The sequence below is a fragment of the Rhinopithecus roxellana genome, chromosome 10 (assembly GCF_007565055.1).
Source record: "Rhinopithecus roxellana isolate Shanxi Qingling chromosome 10, ASM756505v1, whole genome shotgun sequence".
Classification (NCBI taxonomy): Eukaryota; Metazoa; Chordata; class Mammalia; order Primates; family Cercopithecidae; genus Rhinopithecus; species Rhinopithecus roxellana.
Genome location: NC_044558.1, coordinates 136,836,056 through 136,856,755, shown reverse-complemented (window position 1 = coordinate 136,856,755; position 20,700 = coordinate 136,836,056). Strand labels below are relative to the sequence as shown.

Sequence of the window (20,700 nt, the reverse complement as noted above, 5' to 3'; positions counted from 1 at the left end):
TTTTTGTTTTGAATTGGGCTTGTAGCCCAATTTACATACATTGATATACAATTTATATTTATAGACATGGATGCATTTTTAATAACGAAGCAACTGTTTCCAAATTTGTACTACAAGGCATGCTTACTTTCATCATTTATCCTATCAGTGACACTGCTGTATATAAGAAAATACAAATTTTGTCAAATCTACTTAGTGAGAGATGCCCATAAAATTGGAGAAATAAAATGCTTTCTTAGTAGTGCAAATGATTATGTTCATATTTGTGTATATTAAAGCTTGACTTTTGTGCTGTATTAGATAAAATATATAATAAACATTTTGAATAAAAACCTTCTATAGTATTCATTCAAGTAGAAATTATATTATTAGGCTTTTTCTTTTGAAAATTTAATCTCACTTAAATTAGTTTCCTGTTCTTTGCTTTTTTTGTTGTTTTAATTCTGTTTTTCTTTTGTTGTTGGATTTCCCAGTTTCTCTAATAGCATTTACAACTATGGCTTTATTAACCATAATGGAATTCTCAGTATATCAAGATACATGGATGAAGTATGAATACGAAGTAGACAAGGATTTTTCTAGGTAATCATTTTTTTCCTTCTTGAAATACCTTTAGATTCAAATTGTTTTAAAAAGAGCATATCTTTTAAAAAAGAAAAAGTATAACCTTCTAGATTTGGTTTGTTTTAGTTCTGAAGAAACCGTCCTGAAAAATTCTCATTAATTGCATGCATTAAGTGAAACCTTTTAGAATCATTTAAATAGTAGTTGAATTCTAAAACTGAGGTTCTTTGATTTAGCATGCTTTGTTTCAGAAAGTTAGGGGAATATTTTTCCTTAGATATGTGTATTGTGGAAATTGTTTAATATTTTAAACTGGTTGAAATACCTAACTGATCTGTGTGAACTGGAAAATAAATTGTCTAAGGATACATTGTATACCCTTATGACTTGATATCTATAAATTATACCTAAGCTAAATGTTTATACAAATAAGATTACTTTTAAACTTTTGAAAATATAGTACCTTAATCATACACTTTACATCTATTCATTTGTATTATTTGGATTTCTTCAATGGAATGAAGATAATAGGTTTCTAATATTAACATTGTACCAAATAGGAAGACACATTTAGTTTTCAATTACAGTCCAGGTTAGCCATTTACATACTTTTAGGGAACTTACTAAATCTGTACCTGTGTATGCTTCAGTTTCCTTTTTTGTAAAGTGCAGACAGCAATTATAGTATCTTCCTCAAGAGTTTTATGAGAATTAAATTAGTCAACATTTGTAAATTGCTGTGTAACCTTGGGCAGGTCACACCACTGACTTCTTTTGGACTTCAGTTTCTTCATCTCTAATGTATTATTTAGGATAGCATTGGTTTTCAAAGAGTTTGTTATGGTTTTCAGCACCAATGCAATACTTCATTTTATTCCAAATGAAGTCTTATATATTACATAGTTCGCCACATAAGCATGGTGAGGATATGCGGAAGCTTGTCTACTTGGCCTACTCCTGGTTCCTAATCTCCTGAGCCTAAACTCCTGGGTTATTTGGAGCACAGTTTGAACTCTAGATGACTTTAAGACTTTATGAAAGCCTAAAAATCTGTAATTCCTTTTTTAAATCAGATGAAAATTATTACACAGAAAAAAGTTTTGATAGAAAGCACGGGACTGAATTTGATCGTAGCCAGTCTATTATTCACTGTGCTTCATTCTGGTATTCGAAAATTGATTTGATCTAATCATTTGAAAATGAAAGGCCATGAAAAATTTTAAGCATCAGGTGATTTACTTTTGTTAGTTTGGTTGCATTTATCCTGAGTTACATAGACCTGGTTTCCAGTATGGCACTTTAATGGTGATGTGATCTTAATCACATCACCATTATACTACCCTGAACACTAGTGGTTTACTTGAAAATCTGTGAAGCCATCCATTTATAGCTCCATGATATGGAATAAAGAAGATAATATTTGTAGGACATTTAGCATCATGCTTAATATATGGTATTTGATAAACAGCGAAGAAAGACAATTCCTAATTCTTGATTTTGAGAGTTTTACATTCTTAAAGGAACATTCTATTGAAAGTTTATATAAATAGAGGTTAAGAGGTTAAGACTTTTTTCTGACTTGCTTAGAGTTATTGATTATAGAGTTGCCATTATTAAAGGATACTGTGTTCAAAACCTGTGAAGTCAGAAAAGCTTTTGGAATAAGGGCAAATAGAACTTGTACTTTAAAGAGCCTTTGTTTTGGCCATGAGAAATGCAATTCAAATTCTAATCGACATAATTCTATTTGAAATCCAAGTTTTTAATAGGTCAGTTGATTTGTATTTCTCATGTTTTGCTGATTAATTGGTAGGTACTAGTGTTTAATATTTTGTCTTTCAGCAAATTGAGAATCAATATAGATATTACTGTTGCCATGAAGTGTCAATGTAAGTACACCTTCAACTTGCTGAATCCACATGTAGGTTATGGTTCAAACAATTGCCAATCAGAAATAAAAACCACTGATTGTCCTTTATTTTTCCTTTATAATATTTTAAAGTTTTACTGTGATATTATTTAATAATGCAAATTGTCCTACTCCTCAGCTTATATTCTTCAAGTTTCTTTTCCATAAAGAGAAGAGATAAAACTTTCACATTAGTATAATTAAAAGAAAGTTGGAGGAAATGATTGTGAATCAGCTTTCTAGTTTATGTACATCCTTTCTGTCTTTTTGTTTGGAGTACTAGCTTTTATACCCATGTTTCACAAGCATATCCTCGTGTCACTGTTTCAGTTTACCACCCTTTATGTTTACTCTTGTGTTTAAAAATACAGATCCAATTCTTTTAAGTTAATGGTGATAGGTTACCCTTTTTTTTTTCTTCACTGGACTCACTTGGTTTTACTAGTAGAAGTGGAACAATGCTAAATATGCCACATAGTGAATGTTTGAATCAATACTGTTTTCAAAAATAAGGATGCTTTTGCATGAAAAATATTTTATTGAGTTACTGCTTAAATATTACAGACCAAGAACTCAGAGAAAATTTTTACGTTTTTAAAAGTATGAAATAATTTTACCCAATTAATTAGAGGTTATTTTCTGTGAGATTTCATCTATGAATGACCTTGAATCTTTTCAATATATTTTTCCTTATGTTAGTGGTTTTAAGAGATAAAAAAATACTTTATATTTAAACTTGTAGTTAGTGGTAATTCTGAATATATGATATTTTGCCTTATTTTGGATGTTTGAATACTGTTAAATTTTAGCCTTTTCCAAATAAAATTTCCTATTTGTTGATTTGTAGCTTTACTTTAAGATTTCTTTTAATCTCTAAAAATATTTCTGGGAATTAATATTTTGTTCAGCAGCCACTTAGTACTTGTGAGTAGGTTCTTGCCAGTATTTGCAAAGATCTTCAATTCAGTAACACTTATCCTTTTTAAATGAGATCTTGAATTATCTTTTTTTTTTACTGGGTAAGAAGTAGAAAAAACATTATTACATTTTGGAATAATCTCCACCAAAGCTATATAAGGCTACTTTTAGCTTTTGGACAAATACATAGGAAGTGATTCTACATACTTGGTGAGTTTTTGTTTTGTTTTGTTTTGATTTTTTTTTGGCTTGGTGAGTTTTCTGTTAGTTGTCTTAATTTGTTTATATTGGAGATGGTTTGCCGCCAAGCATAGAATGTAAAACTTCTAATTCTTTTCTGTATGCAGATGTTGGAGCGGATGTATTGGATTTAGCAGAAACAATGGTTGCATCTGCAGATGGTCTAGTTTATGAGCCAGTAAGTTTGATTCACATGGTTTTTTGAAATACATGGGTTGAGGAATTATACCCTCGAAGACAGTTTTGATAGTTGCTTTTTAGTTTTGTCTAAAATAGTTTTTAGTATAATTCTTTTGTTTCAAAAGTAATCCATATTCTTTGTAATAAATTTAGGGGGAAAAACAGAAAAGTTAGGTTATATACCAGAATCTTGAGGTGACCGTTGTTAACATTTTGGATGTATTTTGGATGTGTCTAAAGTCTGTTTTATAACCTTCTTTTATATTTTTGTTACTACTTTCCAGTAGTTTCCTTTTTACTTTACTTCTAGTATATATAGTGATTTGGGCACTTTTATGTCCTGTTTGTATTCTACTATTACCAAATTTAAGTATTTAAAATATTTGAACTGTATTTCTCTTACAGTCAAGAATAAAGCAGTATCTTTCTAAGAGGAGAAATTTCATGGGCATTACTACTTCCTTCCTCCTTTACGCCTCCATTTCCCACAGCGTGTGAAATGCTGACATTTTCTTATTATCTTCAAAGCACAAGTTGAATATAACATCATTGATTTATCAGCAAATATCGTCACATTTCAGTGGCAGATACGGTGATAACGAGTCATGATCAGAACTAGCCCTAAAGAAGCTTTTGAGAATAAGCATGAGGACCTCAGCAACTTTTAGTTGCGGACTGCTCTGTTGGCGTGGTGGTACTTGTATTTACACATGCGTTCTTGAGTTCCTTTTTTTTAAAATCATTGACAATTGTGAACCCTTCTTTTAGCAAATTTGCAAAATGAAGAGTGAAGGTGAAGGACGGGGAGTAGAAGTGACTGAATGTATGGGGTTAAAGGAAAGAAAATGAAGTCCTTGGCCAGTTTTGATTATTGAATTAATTTTAGTGTACAGCTACAAACTTGATATATGCCTTTTGACATACACATTTTAAATAGAAATTTCTACAGAAGCAGTAACTTTGTTATTGCCACTCTGACTCTACTTTCTGACCCGTTTTGCCACTCAAAAAAATTGATATTGAAGTAATTTTTTTATGAACTTAGTTACCTTACAGATTCATATATGACAGCATACTACACTATTATCTGCTCATTTTGATCAAAGTGATTATTATTAGATACTTTAATATTGGTATTGCATTTATACTATCTTAAGAATACTTATTTAACTTTAACTTTTTTTTTTTTAATTTTCTGCCATTCTTACCTTATTTTGTTTATCATTTTGAAGAGGTACTGTTTTTTCAATTTTTATTTTAGATTCATGTGCAGGTTTGTTACCTTGGTATATTGTATAATGCTGAGGTTTTCAGGTATGACTGATCCCATCACCCAGGTACTGAGCATAATAACCAATAGTTTTTCAGCCCTTTCCCTTCTCCCTCTTCTCTCTAATAGTCCCCACTTTCTGTTGTTGCCATTTTTATGTCTGTGAGTACCCAACGTTTAGCTCCCACTTATAAATGAGAACATACAGTATAAATGAGAACATATGGTATATGGTTTTCTGTCCTGCTGTTAATTTGCTTAGAATTATTGCCTCCAGCTGCATTCATGTTGCTGCAATGGATAGAAGTTTTTTCTTTTTTTATGGCTGCATAGTATTCCCTGGTGCATGTATACCACATTTTCTTTATCCCATTTACCATTGATGGGTACTTAGGTTGATTCCATGTATTCGTTATTGTGAATGGTGCTGCAATAAAGATAGGAGTACATGTGTCTTTTTCATATAATGATTTATTTTCCTTTGAGTATATACCCAGTAATGGGATTGCTGGGTTAAATAATCTAATTTGTTTGAGAACTCTCCAAATTGCTTTCCACATTGGCTGAACTAATTTACATTTTTACCAGCAGCATATAAGTGTTCCCTTTTCTCCACAGCCTCTCCAACATCTGGTTTTTGTTTTTTGGGTTTTTTTTTGACTTGTTAGTAATAGCCATTCTGACTGATGTGAGATGGCCTCTCATTGTGGTTTTGATTTGCACTTCTCTTATGATTAGTAACATGGAGCATTTCTTCATGTTTGTTGGCCGCTTGTATATCTTTTGAGAAGTATATGTTCATGCCCTTTGCCCACTTTTTAATGGGGTTATTTGTTTTTTGCTTGTTCAGTTGTTTTAAGTTCCTTATAGAGTCTGGATGTTAGACCTTTATCAGATGCAAAGTTTGTGACTATTTTCTCCCATTCTGTAGGTTGTCTGTTTACTCTATTGGTAGTTTTTGTTTTGTTTTCTGTGCTCTTTAGTTTAATTAGCTCCCACTTTTCAATTTTTGTTTTTGTTGCAATTGCTTGTGGGGACATAGTCATAAATTCTTTTCCAAGACTGATGCCCACAATGGTGTTTCCTATGTTTTCTTCTAGGATTCTTATAGTTTAAGGTCATTTAAATCTTTACCCATCTTGAGTTAATTTTTGTATATGGTGAAAGATCTGGGCCCAGTTTCATTCTTCTGCGTATGGCTGGCCAGCTCTCCCAGTACCATTGATTGAATAGGGAGTCCTTTCCCCATTGCTTGTTTTTGTTGATTTTGTCAAAGATCAAATGGCTGTAGGTGTGCAGCTTAATTTCTGGATTCTCCATTCTGTTGAGGAGGGACTTTTTGAGATTTATTTTACGGCAAGAATATGTAGGTATGTTTTATGGATTATAGCATGACTGCCTATATCTTTCTGCTATTATCTTTTATTACCCATTTTCTCTGTTGCTCTGAACTGGAAAAATCCCTTTCACATGGGTTTTTCTATCCTATGAAATAAACTTGTTTTGGGCTCTTTCTCAACTTGGTTTCGTTTGTATGTGGTCATATATAAATTCATGAAAGTTTCCAACATATGAATGTTAATTTTAAATGATTTAAGAGATTGCATCCTCATTTTTATGTTTCTTTTGGACACTGAGAATTTCATGTTTATGTATTATAATCTTGAATGTATCCTCTAAAAGTCACTTACACTGTTAAAGCATTCTGTCTGTATTCTAACTGTTGTGGTCACACTCTTTTTTTTTTTGACATTTATGAGATGCCTGATTTTATCTTTTTTTTTCCCCCTACATCTCTTATCTTTCTAGCTGGATTTTAAACTTTTGAGAATCATTAATTTCATTCTTTCTTCTTTGTAGTTCTCAAAAATGTATTATAAAATGCTTTGCAGGTTTTAGGCAATAGTGATATGTTAGAATTATGCAGTTGGGACAGTATTGTTGACTGTTTTCATTGTAAACAGTTTCTGCCATCTCTTCTAGTAATTTTGGAGCAGGAAGATTTTATTTAAATTGTTAAAAGTTGTATCTTAATGAGAAAGTTAAGAACTTCTAAATGTTTAATTGTATACTTTTCATCAGTAATATTTAAAGTGTTTAACAGTGCTTTTAGGAAACTATTCATTCCTTTGTCCTAATTTATATAAAAGTATTTAAGAATTATTTTTAATATAAAATTATTAAAAATATAATTTTAACTTAAATATTTTTTCATTCATTATTTTAATATGCACTCTGAATATTAAAAACCTAGCCCTGATAACTTTACTAGTTTACAAGCCATGATCATACAATGTGCTATGATGGTTACTATTCTAGTATTTCTATTGCATTTAGTTACTATTTAAAGACAAGAAAAATTTTTTGAAGGTGGGAAATTAAGGAATCTGATAGAGCTGAGTTTGTGTATTGGTTGTTACTTACTATCTGTGATTTTGGAAAGTTTGTAACTTTTTGAGCTCCTGCTTCCTCCTGTGTAAAAGGGGAAGAGGAGTAACAAATTCACCAGGTTGTTAGGGAGGTTAAGTGAGAAAATGAATTAGCATAGGGCCTAGCAAAGTAGTTTCTTTATACCTTTGTGCTAAGTAAACATTGTACAAAGAAGGTTATAGAATTCAAAGGAAGAATCATAGAGTCCCCACTGTCAATCATTTTATTTATACATTAGCTGGAGAGTAACTGCAAACAGCCTTATTGGTGTGTTCTATAGATGTTAGCATTTTCCTTGTGTGCTATAATGTGAAAAAGGTTTGGTAGCATGCTTTAGGCAAATTCATCAGGAGGTATAATCAAAGGAAACGTCAGAAAGATTGGGACAATTTAACGTGGAGCATATAGTTGTATAAAACTTAGACATGAGGCTCACAGTTATGGGAGAGGCAGGTTCCAGATTGATAAAATTAAATTTAAAAGTCACAGAAGTAGTGCTGTGAACCAGGACTAGAAAAGTGGATTTTTTTGTTTTTTGAAACGGAGTTTCACTTCGTTGCCCAGACTGAGTGCATTGGCAGAATCTCTGCTTCCTGCAGTCTCCGCCTCCTGGGTTCAAGCGGTTCTTGTGCCTCAGCCTCTTAAGTAGCTGGGATTACAGGAGCCCACCACCTGCTGATTTTTTTTTATTTTGGTAGAGACAGGGATTCACCTTGTTGCCCCAGCTAGTCTCGAACTCCTGAGCTCAGGCAATCCACCCATCTTGGCCTCTCAAAGTGCTAGGATTACAGGTGTGAGAGCCACCATGCCTGGCCAAAAAGTGGATTATTGTTGCAAAATTAAATTGTGGATATAGCTACTATGAGAAGTTTGCATATTTTTCTCTGACTCTACAAGTAGCCAAGTCTGACTTTGATCATACCTAGATAAAATTTCTTAAGTAGTTCTTTGTTGATCAATGCATTTGGGAATTACCGTGCTATTTTTAAACTCATTTCAAAAATTGTTGATTTTATTATGGTGTTTTACCAGCAAGAATTTGGGCTTTGGATGCTTGAATATAACTCTGTATGTCATTTTCTACCCCAATACTTGTGAATTTCATGCTAGCATCATTTAAATGATTTTAAGCCCCAAGATACCATTTTGTACATGTGATGAATTGTCAACTTGCATATATTCCTGTAAATGTCGATAACTGTAACAGGAAAATATTTGTGATTCGTAAAATTTCTTTATGCTATTTTTCAGTAAAGATAGCACATTGAAATTTTAATTTGACTTATAGAAGTTGAATGTAAACCATGAATACTTGTTTTTAACAACACTATAAGTTTATGTTTCTTGCTCAAAGAACAAATTTTAAAATTGTAGTGTAAAAGCCAATATAATTTGACAGTGCTAGTGATTATGTTTTCTTTCATTTCAGGCAGTATTTGATCTTTCACCACAGCAGAAAGAGTGGCAGAGGTAATAAGAGAACAAAGTATTGTGCTCCATAGAAATCTAAGTCATATTTTGTCTATTGTAAACTATTTATGGACTAACACATTTCTCTAGGGATTTCTTTGGATGAATTATTAGCAGAATTTAGTATATAATATAATCTTTACAATTTCAAAAACCATCAGATCTTAAGAAAGTCATGCATAATCTTTTTTCTGGTAAACTTTGATTCATAAATTTTAGTTTTTATTTAAAATGGTATCAACATGTTTTTGATTACAAAAGTAATATATGATCATTTTAAAAATTCAATTTGAATAGAAATGATATAAAGCAAGATTGTCCAGCCTGCGGCCCTACAGGAAGGCTTTGAATGTAGCTTAACACAAATTTGTAAACTTTTTTTTTTTTTTTGAGACAGAGTCTCACTGTCGCTCAGGCTGGAGTACAGTGGCGCAATCTTGGCTCACTGCAACCCCCGCCTCACAGGTTGAAGCGATTCTCCTGCCTCAGCCTCCTTAGTAGCTGGCGCACACTGCAGGCGCACACCAGCATGCCCAGCTAATTTTTTGTATTTTTAGTAGAGATACGGTTTCACCATGTTGACTAGACTGGTCTTGAACTCCTGAACTGAAGTGATCCGCCCACTTTGGCCTCCCAGAGGGCTGGGATTACAGGCATGAGCCACTGTGCCTGGCCACAAATTTGTAAACTTTCTGAAAAAATTATGAGTTTTTTGTGATTTTTTTTTTTTTAACTCATCAGCTGTAGTTAATGTGTTTTATGTGTGGCCCAAGATAATTATTCTTACAATGTGGCCTAGGGAAGCCAAAAGATTGGGCACCTAGATACAAAGTAAATGTAAAAGCCCCCTTATCTTTCTGCAAACTAATGCCACTGATTAGCAGTAATAACCAGTAATAAGTTTCTTGGGTAGCCTTCTAGACAGACATTTTGTGTGTATGTATATAATATGTATATTATATATATTTCTGTGTATATATACAAAATTATGATAATTCTTACATATAATCCATATAATATATAGTATATAATTCTATATAGTTCTGATATATATGAGTATATTACATATTTTATAATATATAAAAGTTTATATGTTCATTATATTTTTATAATATATTTATATATTTTATAATGTGTTACCTATAAAAACATATAATTATTTGTATACAGAAATATATATACAGAATTAAGTTGCTTTTTTCTACCTAACGTGATATTTTGGACTCATTTCTGTATATATATAATGGTCTATTTTATGGATAGATTGTAGTTTATTTAATTGGATCCTTATTGATGGGTATTTAGATTGCTTTCAGAATTCTAATATTAAAAACAATACTCAGTGAACATTCTTGAACCTAATTCTGTATATGTTTGTGTGTTTGTGTATTTCTAGAAATAGAATTTATTTCTCTGAGGATATTTAACATTTTGATAGTGCCTATGTCCTCCTAAATTATTATTTCAGTTATACTCCAAAAGGCTAGAGTACTTGTTTCTGTACAACCTCACCAACAATGGGAATACCTAGAATTTTAAAAAATATATGCCAGATTGATGGGTGAAAATTGGTACTATGCTTTTATTAATTAACATTTCTTTATGAATCAATTGACTGTCTTTGTGAGTTTTTTTCCTCATTTGCATTTTTTTTGTGAAAATGTTTGCCTATATGCCTATTTTGCTTGGTTAGTTTTTTTATAAGAATTACTTTTAAAGAAAATAGTTCTTTGTTATAAGTGCTTCTGTCTCCCACCCCCCATATATTGCTTTTTATTTTCTAGGTTATGTCTTGCACTTATAAAGGCTTTATATAGTTTAAGATTATTCCAAAATTTTTTTCTTTACCCATTTTTTTCTTTCTAGTCCCTAAGCATATTCCAAGGGTCTTTCTCTCTTAATTTCCAGTTTCACCACTCGAGGGAGTTTTTATATGAAAGCTGAAATTGAATGTCGGTGAACAAAAGCACTAAGTGTTAGCTGTCTCTGGGCTCTTAGAATTTTTAGTAGAAACCCATCCGCAGATGAAATACTTTACTTTGATCCAGAAACATTAAAGTGAGATTTCTCCTTTCATTTAGAATTTTTTTCAATGCTCGAAACTAGTAATAAGTGGGAGAAGAGATTGTATTTCTACTCTTAAGGTGATATAAATTTGCCATCACAGTAGTTTTCTGCATACCTTCATGTGTGGAATATAGGTTTGGGATATTTATTGACACAGTGAAGGCAGAAATTTTTTTCATAAACACACACATAATACATACATACATATACACGTATGTATAGTTTGTTGTCATCAAACTCCTTGATCACTGCCGTACTTCAAAAGTTGAACTCTTAATATACAAGACACACAGAAAAATGTGAAGATTTCCATTTCTGCTGCCACTGGATCCAAAGATTTTAAGTCTTCAAATGTCTGAATCTGAAGATGGGATCTGGCTTCTTGAAGCATCCTAGATTATCACGTTCTGATTCTAAAATTATTGAGTAGCTCTTGAATGGCCTAGAGATACCCAAGGTTTATATCTTCCTAACTAATGTGCATACCAAAATGTTCTTTACTTCTGGAATTTTCTAAGAGATTTAAATTTTCTCTCAATTTATCTATAATACTTTCCTAAAATATTTAGGATCACAATTAATCTCTCTTTAACTGTAAATTTCAAACCCTGGACAGAACCTTTCTGGTTTCTACTTTTTATGTCTAGATTTCAGATTTATTTTATTCCAAACTATACAGTATAAATATAACTTGTTATTTTAAATAGGCCTGTTTTACTAATTTTCTAGATAGATGATGCGTAAGTTTTTAATCTTCTGCTTGCACATCTGGAAAGTGCTTATTTTATCATTATGGTGGGATGGTAAAGTATTATGAGATTTACAGTTGCTTTCTTTTTGTGAGTACCTATGTTTATAACTTTTTCCCAAGTTACATATATGTATTTTTCTTTTAGAGTAGTTAGACTCACAGCAAAATTGAGCAGAAAGTAGTGTTCTCATATACCCGTCCCCCTGTGGGTTCCTCCATTATCAACATCTTGCATCAGGTTGGATATAGTTGTTGTAATCAGTGAACCTGTGTTGACACATCATCACCATAGTTTACATTAGAGTTCACTCTTGGTGTTGAACATACATTCTGTGAGTTCTGACAAATCTATAATGACATGTATCTACCATACTGCCATACAGAATGATTTCACTGCTATTAGAATTATCTGTGCTCCACTTGTTTATTCTTCCCTTCCCACTGTGTATAATTTTTGTACTTACCAAGTTTGAACTTTACTACAGATGACTTGGAATATTAGTTATTTAAAGAAATAGAATTAAAAGAGATGACACAAAGTTATTGCCGAAAATTGTAGGAGTTAACACAGCTCAATGGTAGAAGTATTGTAGAGAGAGAAATTCTTGTAATTAAAATGAGATACTTGTGGTATGAGTTTATGCTGAGTAATGTACCACTTCAAATCCATCAAGTCTATTGTGTAGCCCCTTATTTGTCTTACTCTTTGTATCTATAGTATTTTGTTCAGTGTCTGACAAAGAAAATAATCTTGTAATTGTGCACGTATGCATGAAAGATTAATTTAGATACTTAAGTGAGTAGAAGCCCTACTTTGGTGATCCTGACTGCACATCCATTACTGATGGGATCAAACAGGCTTATGGAGCTCAGCTATTAGACCTCTAGCCGCCCTGCCTCACTTGCTTTCAAGGAAATGACCAAAGAAAACTTGGTATGTTATTTTAGACTATGAAATCCTGTAATAATAAATGTATGGTTTAGCTAAGTCAGCTAAACATTGTCATTTTTGAATAAGTGTCAGCTCTCTTTGTGTACCTTTCTGTAGTTCTAAACTATTGCTTGTTTCTTATTTAGGATGCTGCAGCTGATTCAGAGTAGGCTACAAGAAGAGCATTCACTTCAAGATGTGATATTTAAAAGTGCTTTTAAAAGTGCATCAACAGCTCTTCCACCAAGGTGAGATCAGTATTTTAAATGTGGCAACTGTTTATTATGAATTTACTTTGACGTAGTTAAAACTAAAGTGTTGGTTTAGTTTTCTGAATCTTATTTTTCTTAAGAAGGGGAAATAGAATCATTCTTTACTATAAAGACACCTTTTGCTCTTAAATTTATAGGCTGTGATTTTGATCAGAATTATCACAAATATTTATTTGCATTTAATTTTCTTTTTTATGTGTGGTATACCTCCATATAAAATTATATTGAGTTTTAAGAAAAATTAATTTCATTTACTATTTTGAGGATCCATAAGCTTTGGTTAGAAATTTTATTTCACGTTTTTGTATTTTAAAGATTAGAGACTGGGAGCAGTGGCTCACGTTTGTAATCCCAGCACTTTGGGAGGCCAAGGCGGGCGGACCATTTGAGGTCAGGAGTTCGAGACCAGCCTGACCAATGTGGTGAAACTCCATCCCTACTAAAAATACAAAAAAATTAGCCGGGCGTGGTGGGTGCATGTACATAGTCCCGGCTACTCAGGAGGCTGAGGCAGGAGAATAGCTTGACCCTAGGAGGTAGAGGTTACAGTGAGTCAGATTGTACCACTGCACTCCAGCCTGGATAACAGAGCAAGACTCTGTCTCAAAAGAAAAAAAAAAAAAATTAGTGGATATTTGGAAATGCTATAATCATAAACATAATAAAAATGTGCAAGATTTTACATTTGCTTACTAAGAAAATGTCATTGTCTCTTTGAACTTAGGTGGCATACCTTTCCTTTACCTCAATCATATTTCTGCCCTCCCTCCCTCTCCCTGCTACAGTACCAGAAATAAATGAAGAAAATGTCTTTTTGGATTAATTCTTTTGTTTTAGTCTTCTGTCACCGGACTTAGTCCTCTGGCTAGAGTTGAAGAACCATGGAATTTCAAATTTATGTAAATGTTACAGATATTAAATAAGTATTTTTTTCCCAGTTTATAGATGTGTAATTTTTATAAATGTCTAGATTTCAGGAAACTGCTATTCTATTTTTAACATTTAGAATATTACCTAAAAAATGATCTTTAGGGATTTTTTTTTTCTATACACATTTTTCTCATCATAAAATGGTAACTATGTTGAATGTGCTTTAAATAATATATCTTATTTTAACAGAGAAGATGATTCATCACAGTCTCCAGATGCATGCAGAATTCATGGCCATCTATATGTCAATAAAGTAGCAGGGAATTTTCACATAACAGTGGGCAAGTATGTTCTTTTCACTTACTGAAAATACTTTAAACAAAGTTGGAGCTTGGTTAAAAGTAAATTCTAGCCAGGCAGGGTGGCTTACGCCTGTAATCCCAGCACTTTGGGAGGCCGAGGCGGGTGGATCATCTGAGGTCAGGAGTTCAAGACCTGCCTTCCCAACATGTCGAAACCTCATCTCTACTAAAAATACAAAAAATTAGCTGGGCGTGATGGCAGGCGCCTGTAATCCCAGATACTCGAGAGGCTGAGGCAGGAGAATTGCTTGAACCCAGGAGGCAGAGGTTGCAATGAGCCGAGATTGTGCCACTGCACTACAGCCTGGGCCACAAGCGACACTCTGTATCAAAAAAAAAAAAAAAAAAATGAATACTTTGCTAATCAAATAACATATAGCCAACTACTAGAGGAATGCTTAAAATACTGTATATATGTATTTTTAATGTCTTGAGATTGTTGTGTGGGGCTTCAGTCTCAGGATAGAGAAAACTACTAACTTTAAAAACTACTTCAAAACAAAAGTAAAGCAGTCATGTCATGTGTTGTGTATTAAAGTAATTGAACTGTAGGTAAATATCAATTACAACCTTCTACTTGCCAGGTTTTAGTAGCCAGAGAGCTCTTACCTAGACATTTCATTAATTTGTTCATTTTTTTTTTTTGGTATGGTATTAGGTTTTTGTCTTAACGTTTTGGTGGTCCTCATCAAAACGTAATTCCTGACTAATCCTAGACAAGTGTTTGGATAAAGTTAGAAATTAGCAGTGTCTAGAATATAAAGTTAAATTAGGTAAACGTTAAGGAAAAATATGAGCAGCACCCAGCACAGAAATTGTCATAAACATTTGTTAAATTTTTGAGTGAATAAATAGATCCATTCGTCTTTCCCTCCCATCCTCTTTTCCATATAGAGTGCTAAACTGAACGATTCTTTATTGTACAAGACATTTTTTGAGTATTTGCTATGTGCAAAGTACCATGCTAGAGACTAAGGATAAACAGTGAAGAAAAAAATAAAAGGTTTTTGCCCTTTTTAATTTATTTTATTCCAAACTGTACAGTATAAATATGACTTGTTATTTTCAATAGGCCTGACATTCTATAAGAAAATCCACACTTTAAGCAGTGAATACGTTAATAATTATTTAATGATAGTTGTATCGAGGCTGTAAAGGAGAAGTATGGCTGATAAGAGACTATTTAATAAGGTATTAAACTTATGCTGCAAGTCAGTTGAGCCCTTATTGAGGAAAACCTTTGAACACTAGGAGAAGAGGAGGAATTTAATATATAAAGGAGGGAAGGGCATACAGCAGGAAAGAGCATGGCTGGAAATTTTAAAATATATAGAGAGATAACATTAGATTTCTATGAAAAAGTATTTCAGTATTTACAATACTCAGATCAAACATTTATTTTTTTCTTCGTTATCTCTTGAAATTTATGTTTCGTTGTTTTGTTACCATTACCCATCTCCAACCCAGCCTGTTGCTGGGAACCTTGGAATGTCTTGAAATCGTAGCTTAAAGAAATTTAGAAGATTTTATCGCACCTTTGGATACAAACAATATTTTAGTCCAACACCAACTCAAAGAGAGAAATTTTGACAAATATTATATCAGACTCTATATTATGTCCCTTTTTAAAATTTGTGTTTGGTCTTTTCACAATTTTACTTTCCTTCACAGGTGGTAACTCATACTATCAGAGAGGCCAAATGGAAAAGCATTTGGTTCGTATCTTGTCATCTCAGGAATATCCTGTAAACCCACTCCTAATTTTTTAGTATTACATTTGTCAAGTTCAATATTGATCTTTTTCAAGGTCTCATATTACCTCTCAGACCCAATGTCAATCTCAACTGTAATATAAAAGAGTAATAAAAGGAACATAATTTGTAGCATAATTTGTATTTCAATATGCTTAAGTGTGAATACACTAGAAGACATAATGAAGTAGGCAGATGCTTACCACTTATATGTAGAATTTTTAAATATGTAATAGCTACAAATGCAAACTGAAACAGATGTATTGGCTACTCAAATACCATGAGTGACATTTCCATTGATGAGATGATATTCAGAAATAGGAATACCTCTTTGTAATATTAAACAAAACAATATAAGCTTCCCTTAGTTTTCTGGGAGATTTAGTGTATATTAAAACGACAACAGGTACTTTATATAGCTAAATGGAGTTCAGTTCTAGACTCAGATTATTATAATAGACTTTTCATGTAGATGAGTATCTCTTAGAGCATTTGAAACTCAGGCGAAACCTGGGATGATTCTTTTTTGAATGAGACTGTCAGTTTCATTGTAGGATGCCTTGTTTCTGTGGCTGTTGTCCAGTAAATCCCAATAGCAACCCCTTCCCAATAATTCTGACAACTCAAAATGCCTCTCTTCACCCCCCAACAATTTTCAGAACAACTTTTCCTCCACTGAAAGTCATTCAGGCTAGATTCTTGTCTGATAGGGTAGAAAATATTCCAGAAAAGAAACAGGTAAATTCTGAACATCCATCCTCCCTATGCAGAGTTTTAACAAGTGTCAGATAGCTACAGTCATCTGTACTAGGGTGATTTAATTTGATTTTTAAATTTAATTTTTTGAAGAAGATGCTCACATATGCTGTTATTTCATAAAATGAATACACCAGTTAACAAACAAAAAAAGGAAATATTATTTAAAACAGCTCTTTATTCTCAGAGTAAAATCCTGGGTGGTGAGAGAGGTCATTGAAGTAAAATGTATAGGTTGAGCATCTGTTATCTGAACATCTGAAATTCAAAATGCTCCAAATTTGAGCATTGTCAACACAATGCTGAAAGGAAATGCTCAAGAGTGTTTCAGATTTCAAATTAGGGAGGCCTCTCTGGCAAATAAAATGTACATATTCTAAAATCTAAAATTTGAAACTTCTGATCCCAAGCATTTTGGATAAGGGATATTCAATGTGTAGTATTGTAATTTGGTTATTCAGAAAAACTCTGAATTTGTTTGTTTGAAAATAATAGTAGGAACACTGTTAGGCTGACAATATGAGTGGAGCTAGGAATAATTTTTGACAGTAGACTTTCTTTTTAGTACTAAGCTTGAGGTAATATACTTGACTGTGACCACAGAAGAATTTACGAGACCAAACTACCAATCATTCCAGTGCATCAGGAAATGCTTTATTGAGCAGAGTTTTAGTATACTTTGTGTTGAATGTCAGTTAATACTTTTCCCTAATCATTGTATTGCCTTTTTTAAAGTGCCTGGTGTTTTGCTAGGTAACACATAGAACAAATTAAACAATGTTTAGACCTACTACGGCATATTCTGAAACTTGACAATGGTGACAGACAGTTAATTGGTAATAAATAAAGAAAGAAGGCTCCTTTATGGAGAGTTTCTGTTTTCAGTTTTTTAGTTAATCGCTAGAATTGGTAACTGGGTAAAGCAGATTGTGGTAAAGGAGATCTTCAAGGTGATTTTTTTTATTTTTTATTTAATCAGGAACAGGGAAGGATAATACTTATTTGTAGAAGTATAAAGATGTTAAAAGAACAGGTTAAATTTGAAAGATAACAGTGTATGACAGAACAAAGGTTTACTGCAGGGATAGGCAAACTACAGCTTATATTCCAAATCCAGCCTACTACCTGTTTTTGTATGGTTCATAAGCTAAGAAAGGCTTTCAAATTTTTATTTTTTAAATTTTATTTATTTATTTGTTTTTTTTTTTTTGAAACAGAGGCTCACTCTGTTGCTCAGGCTGGAGTGCAGTGACGTGATCTGGGCTCACTGCAATTTCTGCCTCCCAGATTCAACTGATTCTCCTGCCTCAGCCGCCTGAGTAGCTGGGATTACAGGTAGCCCCCCACCACGCCCGAAATTTTAGTATTTTTAGCAGAGACAGGGTTTCATCATATTGGCCAGGCTGGTCTCGAACTCCTGACCTCAAGTGATCCATTTGCCTTGGCCTCCCAAAGAGCTGGGGATTACAGGTGTGCGCCACCTTGCCCAGCCATGGTTTTTAAATTTTTAAATATTTGAAAATAAATTAGAAGGGGTATAATATAATACATGAGAAATACATGAAAGTTAAATTTGTGTCCAAAAATAAAGTTTTATTGGCATATAGCCGTGCTCATTTGTTTATATATATGGCTGCTTTTGTATTACAGTACGACAGTTGAGTAATTCTGGCAGAGACTGTATATGACTTTCTCATTACTTTGTACTTTGGTATACTATGAATTGCAGTGATGCAGTTATAATTTGACAGCATTGAAAGTGCTGTGTGTATTCCTGTCCTGCAGCAGTTTATTTATTTATTGTAATACTATGTTTAAAAAAAAAAGAAATATGACTTCAAATGTTGCATTTTTAAAGCACAGTGGACTATGGATTATTTGATCAAATTTGGCTGCAGAACATGACACTAATTGTGCTGAAAAGAATACAGTATATGTTGATGGTGCCAGACTGATCGTTCATCACAGTATTACCAACCTGTAAAAAAGCAATGGTCAGAAAAATTAGAAAATTAAAAATGGAATATCCAAACACTAGAATTTTATAAAAAGTGAAAATGAAGCTGTAATCTTTAAGTGCCTCATTGTTTAGCAAGTAAGGAAAGTCATCCAACCATTGATAAGTCTTTGAAGCAATGTTTGACTGCCAAAGCTAAAGAAATGACTCCAGAGAAAATAAATTTGCTTTAGACAATTAGATGACTAGCCTTCTTCAAGAAAAGTGTTCCAGTAGATGAGGACATTGAGAGCAGTATCTAATAGCCAGTTCAAAAACAAACCAGGAGATTTTGAGTAGTTTCTAAATTCTTGATGAGTGGGCAGATGTTACTAGAACTGCTTATTGTTTAATCGAGGAATCAATGCTGAATTTGAAGTGATTGAAGAATTAGTATCTATGAATCACCTGCTTGCAACAAAAACTATAGGCAAGAATATTTTCATAGAAATTGAGAGAACCAAATTCAGTACATCCCAAAGTGGAATCTGGTTGTTATATGTTACAAATGTATTATAACTGATGGTGGTGTGTGGAGCAGAAAAAGGCCTACTTGGATGCCTTTCAAACCTTGTGAAAATGTAGTGTTTAATGCCTGTTGTTATCCATTGTATCATCAGTAGTACTTTGCAGAAAATATTTGAATTCATTGTGTATTTTAAACTGGTGTGTCAATAGTAAACTTCATTTGCTCTCCTGGACCTAAATATTGACATTTCCATGGTTTTTTTTTGGTCAGGTATAAAAACTAAATATTCCATCTTGCCCTACTACATAGCAGTTTGATGGCTTAGCAGTACATTTTTTGAGCTCAGTGCCAAGATTGGATTTTTTCTGAATGAGAAAACTTCCATCAGTTACAATTACTGAGCAAGGAATATTTTTTGAAATTAAGTTTCATGCAGACTTAATAATGTTTAATGAATTTAGCTTAAAAGTATAAGGCAAAACCAGTTTTTGTGAAATTTATATTGTAGTAAAGTTGTTTCAATGACTAGTGATTTTGAGTGGTTTATTTTACTTTTCATGCCTTGATAGCATTTGCTGTCAAAAGTTAAAGCAAGAATGTAGACTCATTCTCATACTTGAATATATTTTCTGACTTTTCAAACTGTAGTTCCAGAACTTCAGACATTGATGCAAATACAAAGGAAATTTCCATGTTTCAAATTCATTTAACTGCGCAATTGAGGAAATTATGCTTTAATTTAGATTGGAAGTTATTAATCTGCAATATAATAACATGTTTATAGGTAAATAAGTGTTAGGAGAAAAATCTACTGGCATTCTGTAAATGTCTTTCAAGCAATGAATATGCTCAGCTCATACTCGTGGATTAATTTTTCAAAGATGAAATACTTAAAATGTCATTATAGATCATCATCATCAGATAAAGATTTATGGTCAGTTTTGAAAGTAGGGAACATTCCAAACCCCAATTAAACAAAGTGTAATCTCCCTGCAAAACAGTTGTATTACAAAAAAAAAAAGGACTCATTACTATTATATCAATGAAAAATTTGTGAAAATTTGCTTTTTCTCATTATGTAACTACATAATATACTTGATTTTGCATCTCGGTCCACAAAGCCTGAAGTATTTACTATCTGACTCTTTATCAAAAATGTTTGCCAACCTCCAGCAGTTTATTGCATTGCTGAGATGAGTAGACTTGTCTGCTCAGTCATAGGCCAAATACATTCTTACGTTATTTTTGTACTAAGAAAAATTATATAACTTAGGGAAGATCCACTTTCTGATCTTAACTAATTATATATATAAATGGTATTACTTTAATATTGTTTTTTCTCCTTTCAGGGCAATTCCACATCCTCGTGGTCATGCACATTTGGCAGCACTTGTCAACCATGAATGTAAGCAGTTTCTGACTTTTTTTCAGTAAAGACGTACTTAAAAAAAATATTATTTTTTAAAGTGCAGGTGCATGTAGTTGAAAGTGAGC

The 20,700-nt window shown here is 32.6% G+C and overlaps 1 protein-coding gene across 1 annotated transcript in view; it reads left to right on the top strand.

The window, feature by feature from the left end:
- Positions 1–20,700, top strand: part of ERGIC2 (ERGIC and golgi 2) — a 40,106-nt gene that overhangs the window by 10,320 nt on the left and 9,086 nt on the right. Inside the window, exons 3-9 of the mRNA XM_010357021.2 lie at positions 474–582; positions 2,407–2,453; positions 3,739–3,809; positions 8,941–8,981; positions 12,877–12,978; positions 14,122–14,217; positions 20,556–20,611. Of these exons, the coding sequence (XP_010355323.1) occupies positions 474–582; positions 2,407–2,453; positions 3,739–3,809; positions 8,941–8,981; positions 12,877–12,978; positions 14,122–14,217; positions 20,556–20,611 (522 nt within the window). The remainder of the gene's footprint in view (positions 1–473; positions 583–2,406; positions 2,454–3,738; positions 3,810–8,940; positions 8,982–12,876; positions 12,979–14,121; positions 14,218–20,555; positions 20,612–20,700) is intronic.